At 35.6% G+C, this 25,595-nt stretch overlaps 1 protein-coding gene across 1 annotated transcript in view; it reads right to left on the reverse strand.

The window, feature by feature from the left end:
- Positions 1-25,595, reverse strand: part of CPED1 (cadherin like and PC-esterase domain containing 1) — a 250,065-nt gene that overhangs the window by 91,664 nt on the left and 132,806 nt on the right. Inside the window, exons 15-16 of the mRNA XM_081282994.1 lie at positions 23,764-23,950; positions 22,322-22,490 (exon numbers count right to left, since the gene is read on the reverse strand). Of these exons, the coding sequence (XP_081139120.1) occupies positions 22,322-22,490; positions 23,764-23,950 (356 nt within the window). The remainder of the gene's footprint in view (positions 1-22,321; positions 22,491-23,763; positions 23,951-25,595) is intronic.

Raw genomic sequence — 25,595 nt, forward strand, 5'->3', positions numbered from 1 at the left:
GCAGTTAAGGCCTAGTAGAAACTCATTGGTCCTTGAGGAGAATATTGGGACCCCCATCCCTTCTTCTCTTTCCATCTGCTTCCTGGTCAAAGAGGTGAGCAGCTTTATTTTACCACATGACATTTGTTTCACCTCCCTGCCATGGCATTCTGCCTTGCCACAGGCCCAAAGTGACAGGGCCCTGAGTAACCATAGACTGAAACTATGAGCCAAACAAATCTCTCTTCTTTTTAAGTTGTTTATCTTGGGTGTTTTGTCACAGGTACATAAGTCTGACTAACACAGATACTTAATTTCTTTGTGCATTAGTTTCCTTATCCATCAAATGGGAATAGTAGTAATGGTGTCTATCTCAAAGGACTGGGAGATTCAGTAAAGAATAGGCAGATAAAACTTTGTCATTTCATGAGTTAGTAGCCACAAGCACCTCTGCAGAACAGTAGGTCACTGAATGATAAGGGAGAATGTCAAGCCTTGTTCAGCTCCTCAACAAAAATTATCTCTGTCTTTAAAGATGTCAATTTCCAGTTAGAAATAAAATAGGTGCATACACACAAAGAAGCATAATAATTACAGGGCAATAGATACCTGTTCTTCAGATTCAGAATCATTCTGCATAAACATGGAATCTATTAATCACTAGAGATTAATTGCTTCAATTCACTACTAATTCTAGATTATTATTTTCAACCTGACCTGCAGAGTCAGCTGGATCTCTCCTTAAACTGAGAAATCAATTATATGCATTTAGTTCAGGTTTTCATAGGTTTATCAGCAGGAGCTATATTAAAAATATGCAATTGTTTAGACTAAGCTATCTATTGATCTACCATCTATCCATTGATGTCAGGTCCTCTTCATGTTTTAACAAAACAGGTACATAAATCAAAATCTGGAAGAATGTTAAAATATTTAATTTATATTACCATACCTTTCTGTAAGAAACCAGTTTTCTGTATCCTTTAAATATCCTATGAGATTTTTAAAGTATATTAAAGTAAGGAAGAAAAAATCTTTAGTACAGTTTTAACTGGACATGGAGAAAATAATTTAAGAAAAAAACATTAAAAATCTTTCATTCTGGATGGCATTAATTAAACTGTGAGATATAATAAAAATATTCTTGGGCTTCAATATGTGCTTAGCATTGTAAATTAAGCACTGATTTTATAAAGGATCATCAGTGATCTGAAATACTATACACATATGTCTCTAAGCATTCAGTCTGTAAGATACTGATTTGGGGAGCACACCTGGTCACTCTCAGCATACTGCGTGGCCTGGGCCTACAAGAGGCTAAGAGCTAGTGGCTGCCACCATTTGACCTTGACAAGCTGTTTTGCCTTTCTTGCTCTTAATTCTATTTTGCCACTCTATTTCATACAGAGTTCACTACAAACCACCTCGAAGCCTTTTCAGAGCAAGATATAAATAAGTATGTTTTAAAAAGAGAAGGAACTTAAACCAAGACTTTCTGATGTTGACCTTAGAGTTTGATTCCAAACTCCAAGATCATGAAGATAATTGAACATACATTTTTGTTCATTTGAAATTGATTTAATAGTTAAATATGCTTTTATCTAATAATGAATATGCCAAAGTTTAAGAATAGCTAAATGAAATACTTCAATTCTTAGGCATTGATTGATTTTTTACTTTATTTTTTATCATAGGAGTACATAGGATGTGGTCATTAGACTTTAGAAAATATTTAGAAAAAAAAAGTATTAAGGGTTTTTTAGACACTTTTGCACATTTTACAGCACTAAATGAGACTTAAGAAAGTCACAATAAGTTATATTATATTTAAGGACCTTCCCAAGATGTAGGAAAACTAGTGGGAGGTTAGTCTCAGGAGATTCTGAGGATAGTATATAGATATAAAAGTACTATGCATTTAAATTTTTTTCTTCTAATGAAGTCTGTAATCATATGAATAATAGGAGAATCTGAAAATGTTATGTTGCCAATAAATATATAGTGATTTTTAATCAGAAATAATTTTCTAGCTAATTGAACACATAAGTAATCATAAACAAAATTTATGGATTCCTCTAACTTTAGACATTACATTTCTCATTTGATAATCTAAAATATCATTTTTATTGCTAGTTAAAATAAACTCAGTACACTGGAAAAATGTAAAGGTGCAGGAAAACAGCCATTTGAGTAATTTTAAACATTGGTATGAATTTTTTTATAAATTTAAATGATGGAGGGGATTTAACATTTACTGAATAAGTTAGAGCTTATTTAATCAACATTTTACGAGTCATTTAATGATGACAAAAAAAACTTCTTTAGTTGGCAATAGTAGGAGACCTAGAGATATAATGATCTCATCTTTTGAATTTTAATGAAGGATGTAAACTCATTTCTTGTTAAACTATGTACTTATCCATCATAGTATTTATGATAGTTATAATTTATTAACAGTATTATCTGCTGAACATCTGTTTTTTCCACTAGACTCTGCATTCCGCAAGGAGAAAGATCATGTCTGTGTTAATCAGCACTGTATCTGGTATATTGTAATCATGACAATAACAATGATGTGTTAACTTTTACTGAGGGTTCATTATTTGTCAGGCCCCGTGTTAAGTATTTCATATATATATCTATCAACCCCATCTAGTTCTATTTATTGGTCTAATAAGTATGCAAACTTATAAAAAAATCAAAATATCCTGTATTTATACAGAGAAACACAAAAGACCCTTTTGCCAAACCTAATGAGGCCCAGAGTGAGAAGGGCCAGTAAAGGTCAGCTACTTCATATAAATGGTGAACCCAGGGATCAGAGAGGTATAGTCGCTCACTTAAAGCAACAGAGGATTGTCAAGAATATGGATATTTCTGATGATAAATGTAATGCAATTGAGTGAGTATAGGGCATCTGAAAAGAGATGCAATTAGTCACTCTGAAAATTATGCAGATTTCTCATGTGGATTTATACTTTACCACTTAGATACTCAGTTAACAAACATTCAATGGCTACTTCCTTTCACCATATTTTTATGAGGTGACAGGCATACCAAGACAAAACAGAATTGTGGAAAGGGATATGAATATAAACGAGAGTGTCATTAAGGTGTGGCTAGTGTAAAAGGGACAGAGAGGGTGAAAGAAGTAGTTTCTTCAGACTTGGATAGAATCATTTGCTTTAGTGGAGCTGTCCATAGTGGGGATAATATTTCTAAAGACAATCCCTTTAATGTAAAAAAGTTGAATATACCTTGGGTATTAATTCAAAATTACTTTGCCAATGCCTAGGAGAAATCACATTTCTTGACTACAATCCTGACAACAGTTAAAAAGACCACTTTGGCTGCTATTTTTCCTCTTTGGACACATTAGCCATAGATAGATGAGATCATTCATTTATTCATTCAACAACTATTTATTGGATGTCTATTATGTGTCAAATAATCCGTCAAAGACCAGGATCCAAGAGTGATGAACTTTAAAGCTTGGTCATTAGTTTATGCAATAAAATTTAAGAGAATTTTGAATTTTGATCTTTCAAATGAGGGAGACAAATTTTGAAATGTTAAGACCAGCTTCTTAAGAAATGTAAAATTAAAGAGATCTTTTTTTTTAAGTATCAAATAGGCGAAGAAGTCAGTGGATAAGCAGTTTTTATTTGAGCAAGTTCCTCAATATATTAAAACTCTGATCAGTAAGAAATGGCCCTGGTATCACAGTAACTGTCATGTATGCCAATAACTAAGTGTTCTGCCTCTGTAGAGAGGCTGAGCCAAGTGCAGAGCTTGAGAACTGAGCTCAGCTTTTGCAGTTTAAAAGCAGTAAGCTGTCAATGGTGAACCAAAACTAATGGGTTCCAGTAACTTCTCTTATATACAATCCACATCAAATGGTTTATTTTAACTTTTGGCCCCAGATTCAAAATATGTTAAGGCACCTTCTTCTTCATCTTGTAGGATGCAGGAAATGTCTCTATTTACCTTCCTTACCTTTTGCAAGCAGACTTGATCTGTGATCCCTTTCAATAACTTTATGATCTTGAACTTGACCCCCACCTTGTTAGAAGATGATGTTTATGAATTAAACATAGCATTCTAAAAGAACTCTTTTATTTTCTACAGAGAAATGAATTCCTTTGACAATTATTCGGGTTCTTCCTCCTTCCTGCAGGGGCTCACGAAGGTTTCCTAGGCTCTTTTGCCATCATCTTGGCTACACTCTGATTTCATGACCTCTGAGTTAATTCTTCTTTCCTTCCTATTAATAAGTGTAAGCAAGCCGACTTCAAACGGACTGCAATAGGTCACGAGGTTTAATAGGCACAGAGATAATCATCTAAATTACATTTTTAGGCCTGATGGGGTAGACAGACTGAGAGGGTAACTCTACCAAGCATTCGCTGTTAATCAGCGAGGCTGGTGGGTCTGGAGAGCATAGCTGCTTTTGCTTTGCTCCCTGAGGGCTGGGTCATACTGACTGATTAGCAAAGGCAGCTGCATTAACTTTCTTCTCCCACAAAGTGTGTCAGATCCCGAAAGGACATGAAAGTCAAATGTGGCCACAGCTCAAACACCAGACGCACTCTTTTCATCTCTGGGGAATTATCTGCCCTCTACTTGTAGATCATGATCCTCAGCACAACAGTTGTTGCTCATTTTCACGATCTGTTAACACTTAGGAATTTTTACATTAAAGAACTTTCTCTTACATTGATTTCTTGTAGCATCTAGGAAAATGCCCTCGCCTATTGTTTATTTTTTTTTTATTGTTCCGTGATTCTTCGCTTTGAAAGGAATAAGAAACATGGGCTTACTCTAAAGATAAAAGGAACCAAAATAACTTTACCTCTTAAAACTCAAAGATAAACATCCTTTGGGAACTGGCAGAGGGAATATCATCAGGAGTTGTTTTTACAATCCAGACTCATACAATTTGGTTACATATTTCAGTTTATTATCAAAGAAAACAGCAGCCTTTAACCTGATACAGTGGGATGTTAGGATGTATGTTAAACTGAAAGTCTAAAAAGAATGAACTGGAATCATTCAAAATTAATCAACATGTCTCATGTAAATGAATATAATTCAATAACACTTCATAACTTACAAAATAGGCTTTTACACCCATTATCATTTCATTCTTCACAACAAACCAGTGAAATAGGCTGGAGAAAGCATTATCTTTATTTTATATACCATAGCAATTTTCTGATAAATGACATGATCAGTGTCACTGATGTGTTGAATAATAAAACCAGTGCACAAATCCAGGCCTTTGGATGCCACACCCAATCCAGTAACATAATTGAATAACATTTTGCAAAATGTGATCTTGTGGTGAAATGCACTAGTAGCTCTTTTTTTTTTAAGTTATTTGTTCAAAGAGGCCCTAATGGCAGAGTTTATAAGTAAACTGTGTTTTCTCAGATTAGCATTCTAAAGTGAATGGAATCAGATATACTGAACTGATTCAATAAGAAGGAGGTGGATTTGTTAAAATAGCCACATACATTATAATGTTTCTAAAGTCTTGGGTAATTTATGTTGCCAAAATAATCATTGAAATAATTTGTTTGGATGTTATATAAGCAAATCATTAATGCTTTTGACCATTCTAGAAAACTCAAGACAAAACTTGGAAAAATATCTCTGTTGTTCAGAATCACTTGTAGGAAAAACAAGATAATGTTGAGAAAATGAATAGAAACACATTTGTCCTATAAAAAATACAAGAGTGGAAGTCAGGTACAGAAAGCACCACTAAAAGTTTTCATCATATTTCATTTCAGTAACAAATACTTAATAAAATCAACTTATCCTGGTCACAGTTTTGGGATCCATGGTCTGTTGACCCTGTAACTTTAGGTCTGTGGCAGGACATAGTGGCTCCAGTATATGCTGGTACAAAACAGCCTACCACATGGCCAGGGATGAAACAGGAAAAGGAAGAGACCAGGTTCCCACAATCCCCTTCAAAGGTACACCCTCAATGACCTAAAAATTCCCAGCAGGCCCCACCTCTTAAAGGTCCCACCATCTCCCAATAGTGCCAAGCTGGTAACCAAGCCTTCCTTAAACACATGGGCCTTTGGGGGACACTTCAAATCCAAATTTAGAAAAGGTGTTTATTTTGTTCTCTGGGGGAAAAAAATGTCTCCTTGGTGACATTTCCTAGAAACTAGTTTTTTTCATATACAAAGATGGGACCTTCTGTAAGGTAAACAAATACCTTTTCCTATCATTCATGTAAATGGAATACAGAAGAACTGCCTTGAAAAGAAAATGATCTTGAGGTGCATGACCCTAAAAATAGGAGCTTTTCATATGAAAAAGAAAAGGCATCATAAGCTCAGGGATAGAAAAAGCAGATGGTTTTCAAAGTGCAGTTCCTGGACCAGAGACATCAACATCAGCATCACCTGGACACTTGCTAGACTTGTAAATTCCGGAGTCCCACCCCAGCCTCCAAAGCCACAGCCTACAGCTGAGGCCAGCAATATGTTCCGCAAGACTTCCAGGGGATTTCAATGCATGTTCAAGTTTGAGAATCACTTGGATAAAGAAAAACACTGACAGGAAAGGAAGGAAAGACTGAAGAAAGCCAAGTAGAGCAAGGGCTGCCCTTGTCAGAACAGTCCTGTGTGAGACAATGCAAGAAGGTTTAGAAGAGAAATGATTGGGTTATGAGAGCCTTAACTCAATAAATGAATGAATCCCTTAATGAGATTAACTGAGTCCTAACTGAAAGTGGGAAGGGTATGGCTGGAGGAGGTGGGTCACTGGGGGCGTGAACTTTTGGATATATATTTGGTATCTGGCGAGTGGTGTCTTTTTGTTTTCTGATCATTATGTGTGTTACTTCCCTCCACCATACTCTTCTGCCATATTGTTCTTCCTCACCTTGGGCCCTGAGTATGGAACCAGCTTTCTATAGACTGAGACCATGAGCCCCCAAATAAACTTTTCCTCCTCTAAACTTGTTCTGGTCAGGTCTTTTAGTAACAGTAGCCAAAAAACTGACTAAGATATCCCTGATGTTCAACAGCAGGGGCTGAGCCTGTGGGATCTAGTGAAGGGAGTCTGCCCAGTGTCAGCAGTCATGAGAGTGGCATGCAGCCTGACAGTTCCCGTGATGTGATGTGGTGACATGGTGGCCCCTTCTGTTTCCTTTGAGTCCTACTTACTTCCAGGTTCTTTAGCCTTCCTTCAATATCTCAATTCTTGGGCCTTGTTTTGAATAACTTCCCTTTCTGCTTCTGTTAGCCAAAATTAATTTCTATTTCCTGCACAAAAGAATTTTTAGTAATAAAGTAGATGTAATGGAAGGCTGTGGGAAGTGGGGCTCAAGTAATGTCTGACAGAAGAGATGTGAGTGGGAGCAAAGGTGGGTCATCTAAGTAAAACTGATTTACGTAAAATTGGAGCAATAAGTGGAATATATGAGCAGAGTTGAAACTGGAAGAAAATATTTCATGAACCATTTTTAGACTTAAAGTTCTAAGACTGGGAAAGATGAACCCAATGTGGAACCTGTCATTGTTTCCCATTACCTTTTTGTTTATTTGTTTTTGGTAATTTATTCTTCTCCATATCTAGCCACAAGGTTTATGGGGGGATTGACTTCTTACAAGTTTTAGGACATTACTGGATTAAATTTTAAAAAAAAAACAGTTGATAGTTAGACACAAAAATCCAATCAAAGATAGGTTTTGTGAAAATTTTGCAAAAGCTTCTAGGAATGCGATGTGAGGTTATGAAGTTCAGTGTGGCCACAGCCATGTACAGAAGTGTGAGAGGACCCACATCTGCCTAATGGGCTCCCACATGAAGTCTGAGGAAAAAGTAACAACTAGAATGCATAGCCATGGGCTGGAGAAGAAGCAGTCATTTAAGCACTGATGCAAACAACCTTGAGCTAGAAATATCTCAGAACCTCTTTAGTTACATCAGTTAGTAAATCCTTTTTGTTTCAAAAGCCAATTCAAACTGAGGTTTTTAAACATTAGCAATGTCAGTTGTTCTAACCATTTCAGTGTTTTTCCTCATCTCCCATCCTTACCCACACACACATCAAATTTATCATTACCAATAAGAGTAAGTTGGGTGATATCTGAAGACAACAACTAATAGCCTCTGAGTTGAATCTTACCATAGAATTTTATTTCTTTGCCTTGCAGAGTGCTCCTTCTAAAAAGCCAATTACTGATACATAATCCTTGGGAGAACTTTCATTAAAATCCAAAATCTGGGCTTCTTTTGAAGAATCAGGAGCTCTAACAATAAACCAATATTTGAAAATGGCAATAGTTATCTTGACAGAATAGTTGGTTTTTGTTTTGAAGAAGGCATGTGCCACTGTCTTTACCACTCCCTATTGCCTCATGCTTAACCTAATTCTGTCATTTTTACTGACTACCTATGAAAGGATTGGTGTTTGTCACACTCTGTTGTTAGTAAGGTCTGTTGCAGGTCTTTATAAAAAAAACTGCTCTTCTTAAATCAGGTACCAACACATAGTTGGAAGAATAATCATACACTGTACATAAATAAGTTTATGAGAATTTATTGGGGGCAGAACATGATTTGATTCTGAAAATATCCATAACTTTGAAAAACATTTTGCTTCATTTGTCTTCTGAAGTAAAAAATCTACTGTAGTTTAAGAGCATCTCATTTTATAACAATCAATATCATGAGATTTAAAATCAGACAGACTTGGATTCAAATCCCAAGTCTGCCCCTTGTTTTCTATAATGCTTTTACCCACCACATGTGGATATCATGTACATTAAATTGACAAGATGCAGCAATAACAGTATGTATACATAAGTGTTTATTATGATAGACTATCTACTGTGTGAGGTTATTCCAATCATGTTTTGATTAAGGAGGCTCAACTTGTAAGGTAAATAAATAAGAAATAATTTTATTTTTTCCAATAATTGTCACTAGGCTTCTGCATTGACCAACTTCACTCCTTTTTAATGGGTCTGACTCCCTTAATGATTTTGAATTCTTGTATCATTATGTGTTAGCCCATTTTCACTTAAACCTTAATCTCATGTTGGAGCCAATGTTCTCTCCAGGATAGATTAGAATTGTTTCTCCTACAGCTTATGGTGGGTAGAGAGGTTTAATTCTAAGAGAGCTTTTGTAACTCTTGGCCCCTGGTGTATATACAGCTTCCTCCAATTATTCAAGCATAATAGACCAAAGTGGTGCTGTGAAGCAATCTGGCAGGTATAGTGAAGGTCCCACATTTCTTGGCCTTTAACTGGGGATCTCAAATCTGAGACCAGAAGTCAGAGAGAGACTAATCAAGAGAAAAATTCAAGATGAATGAGGCTCCACCACCAGCTTAGGAGGTAGAGGGACCATGTGGCAAGTAATCCAGGCAGCCTGAGGATCTAAGGACAGCCTTGGCTGACAGCTTACAAGGAATGGGGAACTCAGTCCCACAGCTGGAGGAGACAGTTCAGCAACCACCTGAACAAGTTTGGGAGTGGATTCTTCCTCAGCAGCTCCAGGCAAGAACTCAGCCTGGCCAGCATTGTGACTTTTTGAGCCCCGAGCAAAGAACTCGGTCACACTGCCCCTGGATTCCTGAGTTATCAAATTTGTGAACCAGTAATTGTTTTAAGCTTCAAAGTGGTGAATAGAATCTGTCCCCTCCCATCTTTCCTAAACTTACTTTTCTCTACTTGGGGCAGGAGGAAGAAGAGGAAAAGAGAAATCTCATTTTGGGGGTTCATCACTGTTTGTTGTGGTCATAACTTATGCTTGATGCGGATGGGGGTGGCCTCAAATAAACACTGCTGATCAGGCAGTTGCCTGGAGCACTAAGTCTCAGGTTATTTCTCCAACAGATTCTGATTTAGACCCTCAGGTGCTCCTTCGTCCCATCCTGGGCCCCTGATCATTCTGAATGCAGAACCCAGCTTCTTCTGCCTTCTACAGATTCCCCTCGGGGATCTGCAACTTGGAGCAGATATTCCTCCAGGTGCTATAACTCAAGGCTGATCTTTGCTCCTTAGCCTGATGACCCTCAAGAACAGAAATGTCTCAGCAAGCTCTTTCTCCCACTCTGGTAGTTGAAGCCCAATTCACAAGCTCTGGAATTAGGCAGGCATTCAACCAGATAACCGAGCAACTTTCTCTCCCTCTTGAAATCAACTCCAAACATCACAGGTGTCTACCTAAGAAAGGAGAAATACTGGCCCACTCTCTCTTGCCCCAGGGAAGCAAAGAAGAGGTGGTAGCTTTTCTTCATGATCAATATTTTCCAAAGGTCACCCCTCTTATCTCTTTGTCTCCTCATAGCTCTCTGGCTGCTGAGTATGTCAAAATCTGAGGTTCAGAAGGAGGACATTTTCCTACTGATATATGGAGAATTTGGAAACTTCACATTATTTGGTCAACTTCAAGGACAGGAATGGAACCAACTATTTCGCTACAAAAGTAAAGATGCAATTATTTAACAATTTTTAAAAGGATGTCTTATTCATATAACTGACTTAAAGAATAATAACTTTAAAAAACAGGACATGTCTGTAATTTTGCATTAAATTAAATAAAACATAAATGGTCTGGACAGTATCATTTAATTTTAAAATATTAATCAAGAACCTTTCAGTACTGTCCTAAATAACAGTGATCAAAGACCTAGGTTTCATCCTGGAGAAACGTGTGTGTGCGTGTGTGTGTGTGTGTGTGTGTGTGTGTGTGTGTGTGTATGCATAAGCATGAGAGAGTAAAAGAAAGAGATGGAGACTGAGGTAGCAGAGGCACAGAGAGTAAGCTGCACGAACAGTGTTAGTGTTAGAACAAAGATGCCCACAATTATTTCACCATCTTGAACAATATTGAGCTAAGGGAGTGGAATCTATGTTTACAAATAGAATTTGGATGAGGTTGTGAAAACTTCTTTCAGTAAAAATAAGGTAAGTTCATTTTAAAAATACCTTCAAACAAAGCATTTTAATATTTATAACGTGTTATCTCCAATTCGTTCTTGGTGTAATGAATCCATGTACTTCTGTTCTATTTTTTAAAAAGCATATATATATACCAAACAAAAACTTTTGACCAAGTCAGAAACCCTCTTTGATCTTTCACAAGTCAAGATCTCACTGAAAATTGACCAATAACTCTCCATTTGCAGATCTCCAGAGCAGTTTTGGAAAATCTGAGTTTTCCAAATCAGAAAGGTAAATAATACATTTTTTTCTTTTTTTGAATGTGAAATTTAAAATTTATAACATTTTTTATTGTCCTTGATAAAAAGCGAAATCTTTATTCTGTTGGTCTGCAAAAGCAACTTTTGAAGTCCAATGTATTTATCAACATACTCTTTAGGGGCATTTTTTTTTCCCTACAGTTTTGGAGAGAGTTTGAAAACCAATACCAGTATGGTTTAGATATTCATAATTGTTTACACATGTTTCAGTAACAAAATATATTTGGGGGGGTGGCACTTTACTTTTAGGATTTGGGACAGCTGGAAATTATTATCATTGTGGTCAAAAATGTTCTAACTGGATAATGGTGTTAAAAAGAATAGAACATTCTGGAATGCTTCCTCCTAACATGGAACACATATCATTTTATTAAATTGAGTTACTTAAGTATAGATTGACTGATGTCTAGCCAGTTACACATGAAGGTGTCTAAAGAAATAGGTTCTTAGAAGAAACAGAGCATAGAAAATGACTGTGACTTAATATTATTAATAATATTGTGCTGTTACACAAAGAATACCCCATTTAGAGACTAGATAGTTAATGTTTCATGTACTGCAGTGACAGCTTCTAATAAAATCTTTAGGAAATAGGACATCCTTTCCAATCATGATATAGCGTATCCAATACCTTGGAGAAATGTAAAAATCCTGGTCATATTTGCTTCTCAAAAAAAAAAAAAAGATGATTAATAAGGGATTCTGTGGCTCTCAGAACCTGTTTCTTCTAAGCAGCTAGACTATGTTAAGAGCCAAGAGGAAGCGAGGTTCAAAGGAAATTCATCTAATATTTGTGCTCTGGTTATGAAAGGGGTGAGCGCTTGTCCACTGGCGGCATGTGGCCAGTTGGCAGGAGGGCGGTGTGCCAGAACAGGGGGTTACTGTGATCACAGACGGACTTAGCACGGGAAGGAGGATGCCAGAGTCCCAGGCAGTGCAGGCTATTTTGGGGACTTTACAATAATTGTTAGTTTTTCATACAGTTCCAATATTGACATAGAGAAATACATTTATTTAGTTCTTAACAAAAATGCAAGCCTATAAACAGTACCCAAACTTGATGCAATAATTATCTCTTGTGTGTTGTTGTCATAACCTAATAATGTGCCTCTTATTTGTTGATCAGCTACTGAAGATCTTCGGATTACCAAAGTAGGTCTTATCCTTGGAGACATTACTCAAAGAAGATTATTAAGTAATGCTTTATCATTGCCTGCAAATATACTGCATTCCTTTTATCAAAAACATTTATCATCTATATATTGTGTGATATCAAGAATCTGCCACTAAGACTTAACAAATAAGTGCACAGAATATCCAGGTATATATTCTATAGAAGAACTCTTTAATCAAAAAGGAGTAGTCAGCAAATTTGCAATCCATCCTCATTTTATAAATTTAGAAATAATGTTTCTGCATTTGTGACTTTATTAAGGATATGATGCAGGCTCAGCAAACCCAGAAAACATCTATATCTGGATTCAGTAGCTCTTCTAAGTAAGATTTGACTACAAACTGCCAGGAGGCTTAATGCTGGACCCATGAGTTCTCATCTTACTCTGCCACTGACCAGCTATGAATTGGCAACTTATTATGAATGGACTATGTCAAGTCATTGAGATTTACTTATATGCAGGATAAGGTGTTATACATCACTGATTCCCCGAGCTCAAAAGTTTAGTGTGACATTGGATCAAAGATTCAAACAGCCTATGACAGCACTGCTGGCCACAGAGGTACTGGTCAGTCCTATAGCTAAGAGAGATATGCCCACTACTGGATTCCCTTCTCTACGCCCATCTGTCCATTAACAGTTTTGGCCATACTCATTCTCCATGCTCTGGCATGCTTTCCCCCTTTCTCATACCCCACCATTCTGTTTAATATTATCATATAGTAAACTAACCTCATATGTAAATTTTCTTCAATAGAAAAATAATCAACAACAAGTTTCAAACACTGACCTTCAAATTAATTTTTTGGGACAAAGCCCTTTGCAAAACATTTACTTATTCTAGCAATCTTGTTTTTGAATGTCATGTAGTAGCCAGGAGAATAACTTCTAAATAGCAGAGTTCTGAAATCCGGCTACGTGGGTTCAAAATGGGCTCTGCTCCCTACAAGCTATGTGACTTTGGCAAGTTCTCTCTGCCTTTGTTTCTCTCTCTGTGAAATAAAAAGTATTAAACTATTAAACACTTTATTTAAGTTCTAGATGTAAATCCTTACATCTAGAAGTAAATAATTGACTTAATAAATAGAATGCAATTAGAATAGGACCTAGCATATAATAAGTCCTAAGTAAATATTAAATTTTACATTGTAAATGTTCTTTAAGGAGACTAATCTCTAATCTGTGAAGATACATTAACATTCTGGAAATAACTGGAAATCATTCAGAACAAATTCTGATTTTAAAAAAATAGGGAAGAGTTGAGCAGTTGAGATTATGATGTGAATATATAGAATGAGAATTATTTCCTCATTGAGCTTATTATTATGTATGAATAAGTTTATAGACTTTTGAAATGATAGCTTTCAAAATAATCATACTTTTTTAGAATTTATACATAAAATAAATTCAAATTACATTAAGACATTCCTTGTGCCTGACAAAATACAGACTAACACCTTTACCCTTTGTTACTTCTTTATACAGATGGCACAGAGGACATTGACCTCCTCACCCATGGTGGAGTCTATCAGGTATTATGGTTTTAGCAAAGAAATTCTTCTGTTATTTTTGTTGATTCTCAAATTCTTAGTCTCTCAGCTGAGATTGCTAATAAGATGATATATAAAATTAACCATGCAAATGTCAAGGTTCAAAGATATGTTCAAGGCAAAACTTGAGCTCAGTTCTGGTGTTTGTTTATTTGTTTTAATAGTTTTACTGTGCAATTTAGATAGCGTATTCTACAAAGATAGCTTATTCTACAAAGCCCTTCATATTTTTACATCTAATTAACTCTAAATTTTAATATAAATAAGTTGAAAATTTCCGATATGTTTGCTAGACTTCAGTAGGGGCAAAAAAGATCTATGTTCTAAACTTTATCTTTGTACCAATCTGAATATATATTTTTTCTCTATCTTACTCAAAATGTATACTTAGATTTATGAGCTCTTTCCATTTCCAGGCAATGTTCCAAGATCTTCTCAATATTAACTCAATTTTTCCTGTAAACCCCTCTCTAGGGTCAATCTTATTCCTGTCCCCATATGACTGATAAGAAGCTTGCCCAAGGTTTCCAACAAAGGAGTTGTGACTCAAATTCAGAAAGTACAAATAGTATTTTGATCCAAGTATCTGAGGGAGATTGTTTTACTTCTTACACCTTTAAGCCTTTAAAACCCAGGTATCTTAACTTCACCAGGAATTTAGTTTTAAAATATCATTTCAGGTCAAGAATCCCATGTGCCACCTTTCTTTGCTAAATCATTACATTTAGAAGACTTTCCTCAAGCATGGAGACTGTGCAGACAATTGAGTATGTCCGTACCACATTGCTGGAGAAGGATGCCTGGCAAGTGGGAGGACAAATGGGGAGAGAGCCTGCTCTACTCTGAATGGAGAAGAGTTTTAAACTGTCTTTTTTAGAGAAGGAAAAACCAAGGTGGGGGGAAGTTGGAAATTAGGATTTTCAAAAGAAGTTAAGTATGTCAGGCAGTAAAGTGTCTGATTTGTCTTCAGAGAACAGGTCAAGCCAGCCTGTAGTTCTGTGGTTGTGGTGGCTGAAGCCATCTGTGAGGAATTTCCACTCCCTGTTCTTGTCCCTACAACACATGCTGATGGAAGGAGATGTCACAGTCAAATGCATCTGGAAACTTTCTCAGCATTACCTAATGGAAACACTGGGCCAAGCTTTCTTTGAACACAAAGCAATTTGTTATAGTCTGCTGAAAGAAAGAATACCGGTATCTTTGACTAATGACAATATAAATAGGTTATTAACTTTCCCTGTGTGTTCAGGAGCACCATTACTTACATCTCATAACCAACTTTCTGAGCCATGAGGGGAAAACAATGATTAGGTAGCTCCTTATACTTGTTGATTTCTAAGGCAAATACCAGATGTGGTGGCATTTTGTTTTAAGAAATACAACAATTGCTGATTTACTGGGCTAATAGAGAGCATTGAAAGAACAATATAATTCCAAAATGTCATATTTTATGTAGAACTAATGTCTTTTTTTATTAGAACCATGAAGGAAACAATGTATGCAAATGCTTACTTAGTACATTTCCTGGAGCAAAGTAAGTGTTCAAAACATTGAAATATCATCATGTATATTTATGCAAGAAATGACACGTATCCTACAGAGAGCCCAACTTTGTTATTTAAGTTGTCTTTTGAAAAATCAATCCTGTTCTGGAGTTGGTTTAGTTGTCGGAGGAGAACATAAAAATGCCTAAGCCAGCACCCAGCATATCACCATGCTGCTCATCCTTCCGGTGTGCACCTTTGCTAGAGTTCATCTGGACTTTAGAAATGAAAAAAACTATGGAGATGAGAGATAAAAGAGCTAAGGGCCCTTTGAAGGAGTTAAAGCCCATTTAAAAAGTGGGTATTAGGACTTGAAGTAATCAGAGAATCCCCTTGTCTACTTCTCTTGGGGCCAGTCTCCTTCAAACTTTCAAATGTCTCAGTTGAAATCCAGCTGCTTTGACAGAACATAAAAAAAACAAGCAAATAAAAACCAAAAAAGGAACTCTAATGGTTCCTTTCTATTTCTCTGTCCAGTTCAGTAATCAGAAGACTAATTCTTTGAATTCCAAAGCATAAACTTTATCGCAAAAATGAGGGAATACAACAGAAGTTTACACTCAGAAAAACTTCTCCAGATGCTGTCAGAAGCTGGGAAGACCCAATATCTCCACTTTGTGTTGGCTCTGCTGCATCAATGATAGTAAAAGTTTGCCTCTTCTAGTGAAGGAAGCAGATGTGGGTTGGAGAAACATGCAGAACAGATGTGCTGAGCAAAAGTTTTTATTTAAATAGTAACTTATCTGACCATAAGTTACATTAACTCATGAGGTGAGTGTTTAACATCACTCTTTCACCAACACAGAAAGATCATTTATATAAACACTGAAAGAGATCATGAATTTAAGAACATACCCCTTCCATCTTTGCTTGCTTTTTAAGAAAACAAAGTGCCAAAGATTCTCCTGCCTTGAATGTATGTAAATGCTTCCTGGCCACTGGGAAGACTTATTGGTTTAGAACGCCTTGTGTGCACACTGCTCATAGAATAACATCTCACTACCCTTGGTGTTATGTGGTCTTTTGAAGAAAGCTGGTCAAGGATCACTCAGTCCATGAAGGCAGAACCTGCAGTAATTGCAGAGGCTAAGACAAGGGCACTTAGCAAAACTTGAAAGAATGCATACACACCTGTAATACCAGCAGCTCAGGAGGCCGAGGCAGGAGGATTGCAAGCTCAAAGCCAGCCTCAGTCACTTAGCAAGGCCCTAAATAACTTAGCAATACCCTGAGGAAAAGTGCTTACGCTAAACTGGCACATAACAGAAGTTCTAGCAATGCTGGGTTCTACTATTGCCTCTGCTGCTGCTTGTGGTCTTGAATGCCCTTAGACTCACAGTATGTTTCAAAGAACAAAGTGCATTGAAGCTATTTAATAACTTGTTACTGGTTGACAGCATTTCACTATGGCACAGATTCTATTGGTGAAAAATTAAATCACATTCTTCTGATAAATTAAAGTAGGTAAGGTAACTAAAAATTACTAAAATGAATATGTAATGGATATTATAACTTTGGAAGACTAATAGGCTTTTATTAAATAATTATTGATAAATGTACTTCTTTTCACTTATCATGAATATTTTCTCAGGTAATAGGTAACTATCACTTGGAGCTATTTTATAATAACTCTCTGTGGTCTTAAAACAGAACAAAAATAAATGAAAGAATTATAAAGTGTTTCCATATAGTATAATTGGAGACATTCACACATCATTTAATAACTCCATGTATAAATGGCTTTTTAAAAAATAAAGAAGCAAAACACCAGCTTTAAATGTATAACTCAATATTGAAAAAATCTTTTTTTAAAAAAATACTAGTTTTTTCTTCCCTTAATATTTTCCCTTTGTGAACTATAATCCTTTTTAATATGAAAATTGGTTCTAGCAAAAGATCCATGAAGCATAGTCTTCTAGGCTTTTGCTATATGACTTTCCTGTAGATTTTATTTATGGCTCTATTTTGGCACAAGACTTTGGGGGCACAATGTATATGAGACCATCGATCATGTGCACAAGTCAACTTCTGTAGATGTTATATTGTTATCCATGTTAAATGTTTTTGATTTGAAAAGGGGTATTAAAAGAAATAGTTTTCCATATGTATTTTAATTTCCTTAGAACATAAATATTTTTACTAATTCCTAAACATGATGCTTTTACGGCTACAATAACAGTTTATTTATTACTTTCTAAATCTTTCTTCCTAACAGCAAACATTAGACTATTTATGCATAAATCAAAATGAAAAAACAGTCTAGGTGTATTATATGATGCTTTTATATTTTATTAAGAACATGTTTTCTATAATTGAATGCATATTTGTGATTGCAATAATTGAGTTAGACAGAAAAGATGGCAGATTAGTGAATATAATAAAGAGCTGTCTGAGTAATATCACCAACTAGAAATGATCAAAAACAAAAGGATGGAAAAAATAAGAATGGTTCTTTAAAATACAACATTAAAGGATTGCTTTTAAATTAGTTCTACTTCTAGAATATGCATAAGAGAGTGTGAAAGCAGCATCTCTTACTGTTCTAAATCAATGATTCTCATTTGGAGTTGGCCTTACCTCTCAGGGAACATTGGCAGTATCTGAAAGCATGTCACAATTTGGGTAAAAGGTGTGCTACTGGAATCTAATGGATAGAGATCTGTTATGATGCTATTAAACATCTTAAATGTATAGGATAACTTCTGAAACAAAGAATTATTCTGATCTAAAATGTCAACAGTCCTGAAGTTGAGATATCCTGCTCCCAATATAGCTATTTGTATCAGTCACATAAATTATCTTTTTCCCCCTTAACCACAATAACTACACTAAGAGTTGCCTCTGAGGCTACCATATACAATTTCCCCAAAGGCATAATAACAATTGGAATATAGGCATTAAATAAATTCAAATATTCACTATGGTTAAGTAGATACTTACCAATGTTTGAAAATATATATGATACAAGAACGCCTAACAAATCACTTCATTTATTTCATTATTCACTGAAATGTCGAGGTACTTCTTTTTTAGTTGAATGGTATGCTTTTCATACCATTCAACTAAAAAAGAATCACCGTTCATTTTCTTACTTTTCTCTGTTCATCTTTTGGTGAAATGATGAAGTAAATAGTCAAAGCCCAAAAGGTAAGAGAATGGAGGAAGGAGAAATTAGGAGGCTCTATTAACAACAAGTTGAATTCTCCTTTTTTGCTTAGTTGAAAATGGATTGCTTTTTGTGTTTGCTATGCTCTGAATGTCCCCCAAAATGCATGGGCTGAAACTTAATCCTCATCACAGTGGTATGGAGAAGTGGGTCTTTTGCAGGTATGATTAAGTCATGAGGGCACACTGCTCAATGAATTAGTCTCTTATCAGAGGGCTGGAGGGAGCTAGCTTAGGTCCATTTTCTGCTTTTTATCTCTTTCCCCATGTAGGGACATGGCACATTTTCTTTTTGCCCTTTGTGGTCCTCCCACCATGTAATGACATATCAAGAAAACCTTTGCCAGACACCAAATACCTTCATTTGACAGACACAAAATGCCTTCAGACTTCCCAGCCTCTAGAATTATGAGAAATAAATTTCTATTTTTTATAAATTAACCAATCTCAGGCACTCGGTTATAGCAGCACAAATGAACTAAGATAATGTTTATTTAAATTTTAATAGTGGAGTCATTAGACCAAAATCTAATTTTAAATGTCAGGAGAAATTATAATTTCCCCTTCCCCAATAAATATGATTAAAATTGAATTTATCTCCTTTTAAGTTTGCAAGTATAGATTTGGGGGATTCAAATAGAATGGCCTACAATTTAATTTGCACTACTCAACCCTGGACTTCAGCTTTAATGATACGGTGAAGGCACTATGGTTGTCGACAGAAAAAAACGGGAAGGTTTGAAAAAACAAAATTTTTTAGGTCTCATAATGTATATCTTCTTAGCTATTAATTCTCAAATATCTAAAAATTATCTAAAGAGTAGAAATTTTATTTCTTTGTATTGGAATCTTTGCCATGCTATCAGCTTGCAGTGAAACCTAAAGACCCTAAAAGGCTTAAACATGAAAGAAGTAAAGGGAAGGCCTCCAGACTAGAAGGTTAGCCAGAGCCTCTGGTGAGAAACTTTTACTTCTGCTATTGACATTTCCCAATTCATGAGGCCAATTATGCTCGGTTAAGTGTCTAAAGAAATCAGTATTATTCCTATCTCATTTTTTTGGCTAACCCTTTGGAAGGTTCTAAAAGAAAGGCTAAATGATAGTAGTGCTTATTAGACACTTTTGCCTGTTATAAAATATAGTACTTATTATAGAACCACATATAAACTTTAAATTAAGACCTTATGGAAGGGATTATAAGAAATGACTAAAATACTTTTCTGTGATCTTCTGAAGGATTCATCCCACAAGAATTTTCTAATATATTTCTCCACATTATAGTAAAAAATTCCTAATATAACCTATTGTCTAAGATAATTGTATAGTAATTAACTTGTTTCCGATCAATATAATATTTGAGAAGGGAATATAAAAGTACATATTTCCCACTGGATTTTTATTATTTTATTGAGGTAAAGTTTTTATATGCAAATCTATCTAAATATACATGCATATATTTTATATTTGCATAATTTGTATACAGTAAAATGAACAAATCTTAAGTGTACAATTTATATATATATCTATACACACACACACACACATATATATACACATATATATACATGATATGTAATGATATACATATATGTGTATGTGTATGTGTGTGTGTGTGTGTAATATCACCTGGATATATAAGTCACCCAAATCAAGATGTCAGACATTTACCCCAAAACTTCCCACATACCTTCTAGATAACCACTATTCTGATTTTCATCATTATATATAAGTTTTTTCCTGTTCTCAAGCTTCCTATTACTGAAATACAGTATGTCTTCGTATAGCTGGCTTCTTTTCATCAATATAAGATTTTGAAAATTCTTCCATGGTGTATATGTCAGTAATTCATTTTTCAAAAAACACATCAATTAATGTCTTACCAGATTCATCTCCTTTCTTTGGAATTGTTTTTAGCTTTTAGCTGTCATGAATAAAACTGAAATGAAGATTTGGGGTCATAAATCTTTTGATGGCCATGCAACTTCATTTATCTTGGGTTGAGAGCTAGATTATAAACCCTATAACTCTATGAGAGATGTATAGGGTTAGCTCTAGTAGATACAACCAAATTTTTCCAGTCATCAAATAACTTATAGTCTCATCAATAGTGTAGAAAAGAAAAACTGCTCTACCAAAAAAGAGAAGAGTATTTAGTATGGAAATAAAATTATGTACATAAAAACATATGCATACACAAAATGTCCCTTCCCTAGGTGTTTGTTAATTTTTTAGCATTTTTGGTGTGGCTTTATTACTTGTTTTCCAATTCAGAAAATAGTGAGATTAAAAAAAAAAAAGCAGATTGGAAAGTGGAAAACTAGAGGCAACAAATTTTGATTTTTTTCTCTAAACTTTAACCCAATGATTCCTCAAAAAAACAAGCATTGGTATCTATCCCATTAAGATGACATCAAATCAATGTGGGAATGAAGTATATACATATTCTCCTGTTGAAGTACCACTCCTTAAATTAGCATATTAACAGAAAAGTTCTATAGTCAAAGAAAATAATTAACTTTGTTTAATCCATTACTATATGAACCTATTGACCATGGGATACCTACTCCTTTAATTCCCCCAAGTACTATACCTATTTATAGCTTTCAAAATAAGATTTTAGTCTTTCTTTAGACCATTCTCTAGATCAATGTGAAATTCCCTTCAATTTAGTTATAATTTACTAATTAGAGATATTTGTTTCCTTGAAAAATGTGTCTCAGGGATAGGTTCCCTTCTGAGACAGTGTTAGCTTTGGGGAATAGTTGAGATGATGCTGACGGGTCAGGAGCAGGATATTCATATCTAGCCACTAAGTAAAAATGCAAATGATCGTGGAATCTGTACCAGCCACCGAGGCCTGGTTGGACCTATTTCTCTTTAACTAATCCTCTGTACTTCAAGTTCCCAGTGGCACACACACCCTTTTGACAATATAATAGTATTTGCAGTTATACTTTTTGAGTAGATTAGTAGATACATGATGAGAGTGCCAATTACTGCTTCCCTGAAATCGACTGTAGAGAAGACATAATGGTAGAAATTGTTCAAAACAAAGCAGAGAGCAAAGCCACCAAACAGAAACATCTCTCAGAGTAGCATTCATCTTCTTCCATAATTAACATGGCTACATAATGTTTTGTGTTGCTCAAAGGAGAAACTCTAACCTTGAGAAATTATTAAGATATGAGAAATGTATCTATCCCAAGAAAATCTAATTTCATTTATTCAGTATCCTTTCTGTTAAAAAAAAAAAAAGTTCCCATAAGTTTTCCTCTCATTCTTTAAAATAAATTCCACCGAATCTAGTTTAAATTTTCAAAAGTCGATCCAGGGACAAATCCAAGAAAAACAGCACGATTTAATGAGGAAACATGAAACCAATTTCACAGCTAAGTGCCAGTATTCAGAACTTTTTTAAAAAAAACAGAAACCACGATAAACCCACTGAGGACAATGAGGGCAGGGAATAGTCGCCACACTAAAAAGAAAACTGCTCATAATGAGGTGTCTTTGCTACCTGCTTGGGACTTGTACTCTTTTACAGAGACCACAATTTACATTTAAGAGTATATGATATCTTGTAACAGTTTTTATTTGGCATTTTTCACCTGGGTTAAAAAAAAATCATTCCCAATTCAACTCCTGTGCAAATGTAAAACTCACTTACCTGCACAAAACCACATGCTGTGAAGTCCTCAAAGAAGGGCAGGCTTGGGCGGTCTTCTCTATAGATGGTGAGTTTGTATGTGACCAGAATCTCACCCTCTGCTGGAGACTCATCCACCACAAACATGGAGATTTTGTTCATTCCTAAGCCAAGAGGGTAGTTGGCAAAGCTGCAGATAAATGGGAGAGAGAGACAGAATAGATATGAACAGATATGAATAGTTATGAATAGGGGACATTTATTCAAGCCAAACCGATTCAGACATCAATATTTATTAAATGCCTACTTTGTGCATTTAAACCAGGCAAGGCCTATACAATCTCATAAGAAACCTCAAATATGAAAAAAATAAATAAGATTTGTTTTATCGTACTCTTCTGTTCCACCTTGCAGAGCAAGTCATGTCTTCCATTAACTAAAGGGAAGGAAACTGATGCTATTAATTATTTCATTTATACATTAATACATTATCTCATTTAGTACTAACAGTAACTGTATATGGAAACTGTGATGATCCTATTTAGAATATAAGACCATTACATACAACTGGTAAGCAAATTGTCCAAAATTATATGATAGAGCCAGGGGTGTGACCTAGATGGGTCTTTTTTTTTTTTTTTTTTGGTACCAGGGATTGAACCCAGAGGGACTCAACCACTGAGCCGCATCCCCAGTCCTTTTTATTTTTTTTATTTTGTGACAGGGTTTTGCTAAATTGCTCAGTGTCTCACTAAATTGCTGAGGTTGGCCTTGAACTTGCAATCCTCCCACCTCAGCCTCAGGAGTCTCTGGGATTATAGGCATTCACCACCATGCTTGGCCCTCTGTTCCTTCTATCAGACTCTCTTGACTACCAGGAATGCTAAGAACTTTTCTTTCCCAACAGCCTGGAACTATGAGTATTTTCCTTGCTACACAGCAAGAAATAAGAGTCCGTTTTCTGTTCAAAATTATAGACAAAAGAGTTGGTGACTTTCAAAAGCATGGATAGAAAAAATATCCCTGAGAGACCAGGTTAGTGGGTACTATGTCCACAAATTGTCACTAACATGTTTAAGCAATGAACCCCAGTTATCTAAAAACTTGAAGTGTTGGCTTGTGGTAGAAAGACGTTGCTATTCAGTAGGATTCTCTCCAACAACCTGAAAGCATCAAGACAACAAATAGAATTTTCCTTAATGATTCCTCATTGGTTTCCTATAACCAGATTCTTCCTTGTTATAACATTGTCACGAATATTATTTACAAAGAATGTTAATAGATGAGTAGCACTTCTGTGTTCTCTGTGAGCACATAATGCCTGAAAAGGGGAAAGATTTCACACCCTGGAAATCTCTCCAAATGATCAATGGCTTCGATTTCCTTAACCACTTTTAAAGGGTACATTGAATGTCCACTTTTCAGGGAGCTGTCTCAACCCAGCCCAATGAGCATCCCCATACCTCGGCCCTGCCCGCTCATACAGGTGCACTGTGCACTGACACTTAGACGTCACTGCCCCGATTGTCACTGTTACCACATCAAATGGGACTTCAGAATAATAATCTTTGATCCTTGGATTAAAGTCCGGATTTAGTTCCAAGTGTGGATGTGTGAAGATCTCCTTGATATGACATAGTGTGTCTTTATCTGTTAAAACAAGAACAACAAAATAAATCTGCCAAATGGATAAAATATTTTAAATCGTGTATTTTTAACTTTTTTTTCCTTCTAATTCCTTTGAACAATTTCAGTGATCACAACTGACTGTCCATTTGGCACCCTGTTCATAGTTGATTTGTGGCTTCAGCTACATTTCCTAGTTTTCAAATTTCACAGAATTTACATATAGCAGCTGTTGCCTTTAGTTGGTGCTGTACAGGTGACATTTTTTGCTCAGCCCTTGAAAGTTTAAAAGTACAGAAGTTGGGGGAAATGTCTCTCTTGTGGGATGATAACATTTTTATGATGTCTATGGCCTATCAACAACTATGTAAATGGGGACAATGGATTTGTGGGGTGGTGACAGAAGGAAACCAGCAGGCAATAAGGTATATTTCTTGTCATCAAACTGCTATGAGGTTGACAGAGTAACTTATAGAGAGTAGGGTGGAGTGAAGAATGTGTACTCCAGTATTAAACAAAACCCTCATGAAAACATCCACACGAATGTCCTACATCCCCTTTCTTCCCAGGGCACCTCAACATGGGAAAGGGCCATGAAATGTCAAAAAGAGATCCTATATTCTGCTCAGTCCTACCTTAGAATCTAGAATATGACTTCATACTGATGATTCCAAGACTTTAATCTTTCTCTTTGACAGCTGCTTTTCACAGTAGCTGATTTTCACAGAGTTAAAAAAAAAAAGCTATAGAAGAACATGCACCAGCCACAGTTTAATTATATTCAGTTTTCATGTTTAAAATGGACAAATCACCCAATGGGTTAGTAAAATGTTTTTCAAAGAAATGTCAACAAGTACTGTGTTCCATCAATTATTTCAATAGTCAACAACATTCCAGAAAGACAAATAGAGAAAATTCTACAGAAATTAGTAAGATGAGAGTTTGCCCTCGTGGTCTTTCTATAAAATGTTGATCGATGTTTAACAACAGCAACACAAAAGACAATTCAAGGCAGGAAACTATAAAACTGGACTTAGAGAATGGAGATGATTCTGTTTATGGTTGTCCCTTCCTCTGCTTTTATACAATTATCACAATGATGTTTTTAAAGTCAAATCTGATGGTCTGTCTGCCATTTGCAGTGACTTCTCATCATTTCCATAGTCAAATTCAAGCTCTTAAGAAGGCAAACAAAGCATTTCACAAACCCTCGTCCTGCTCTCCATTTGCCTCTCCCATTGTGTCCTGGATTTTGTATTCAAGATCAAAGTTTTTGTTTCCTTGAGGAATGTGGTGATGCATGAGGATGAAACCCACCAACCATGTGGGTGCTTTATTCTAGATCTAGCAACCTGGTCTCAGAATAGATGCCATCATGCATGAAAACAAAATGAACAAACCGATGTATTTCTAAACCATCCTCGACGGGCCCATCCACCCACATTCTCAGCCTGTGGTAGGAAAAAAACTAGTCAAGTATAAATTAAAAATAATGATAATAATAATATAGTAAATATATTATAATTCCATTTTATAGAAAAGTCTAAATTTAAAAAAAATAACTAGCCAATCCTATTGAATAGCTCAGTGAATTGGGTCAACTACTTAAATAACAATCCCAAGGTTTTATCTGGCTTATACATAAAAGAAGACTGAATCTATAATTTTA

The sequence above is a fragment of the Spermophilus citellus genome (genome assembly GCF_964194105.1).
Source record: "Spermophilus citellus genome assembly, chromosome: 3".
Lineage (NCBI taxonomy): Eukaryota > Metazoa > Chordata > Mammalia > Rodentia > Sciuridae > Spermophilus > Spermophilus citellus.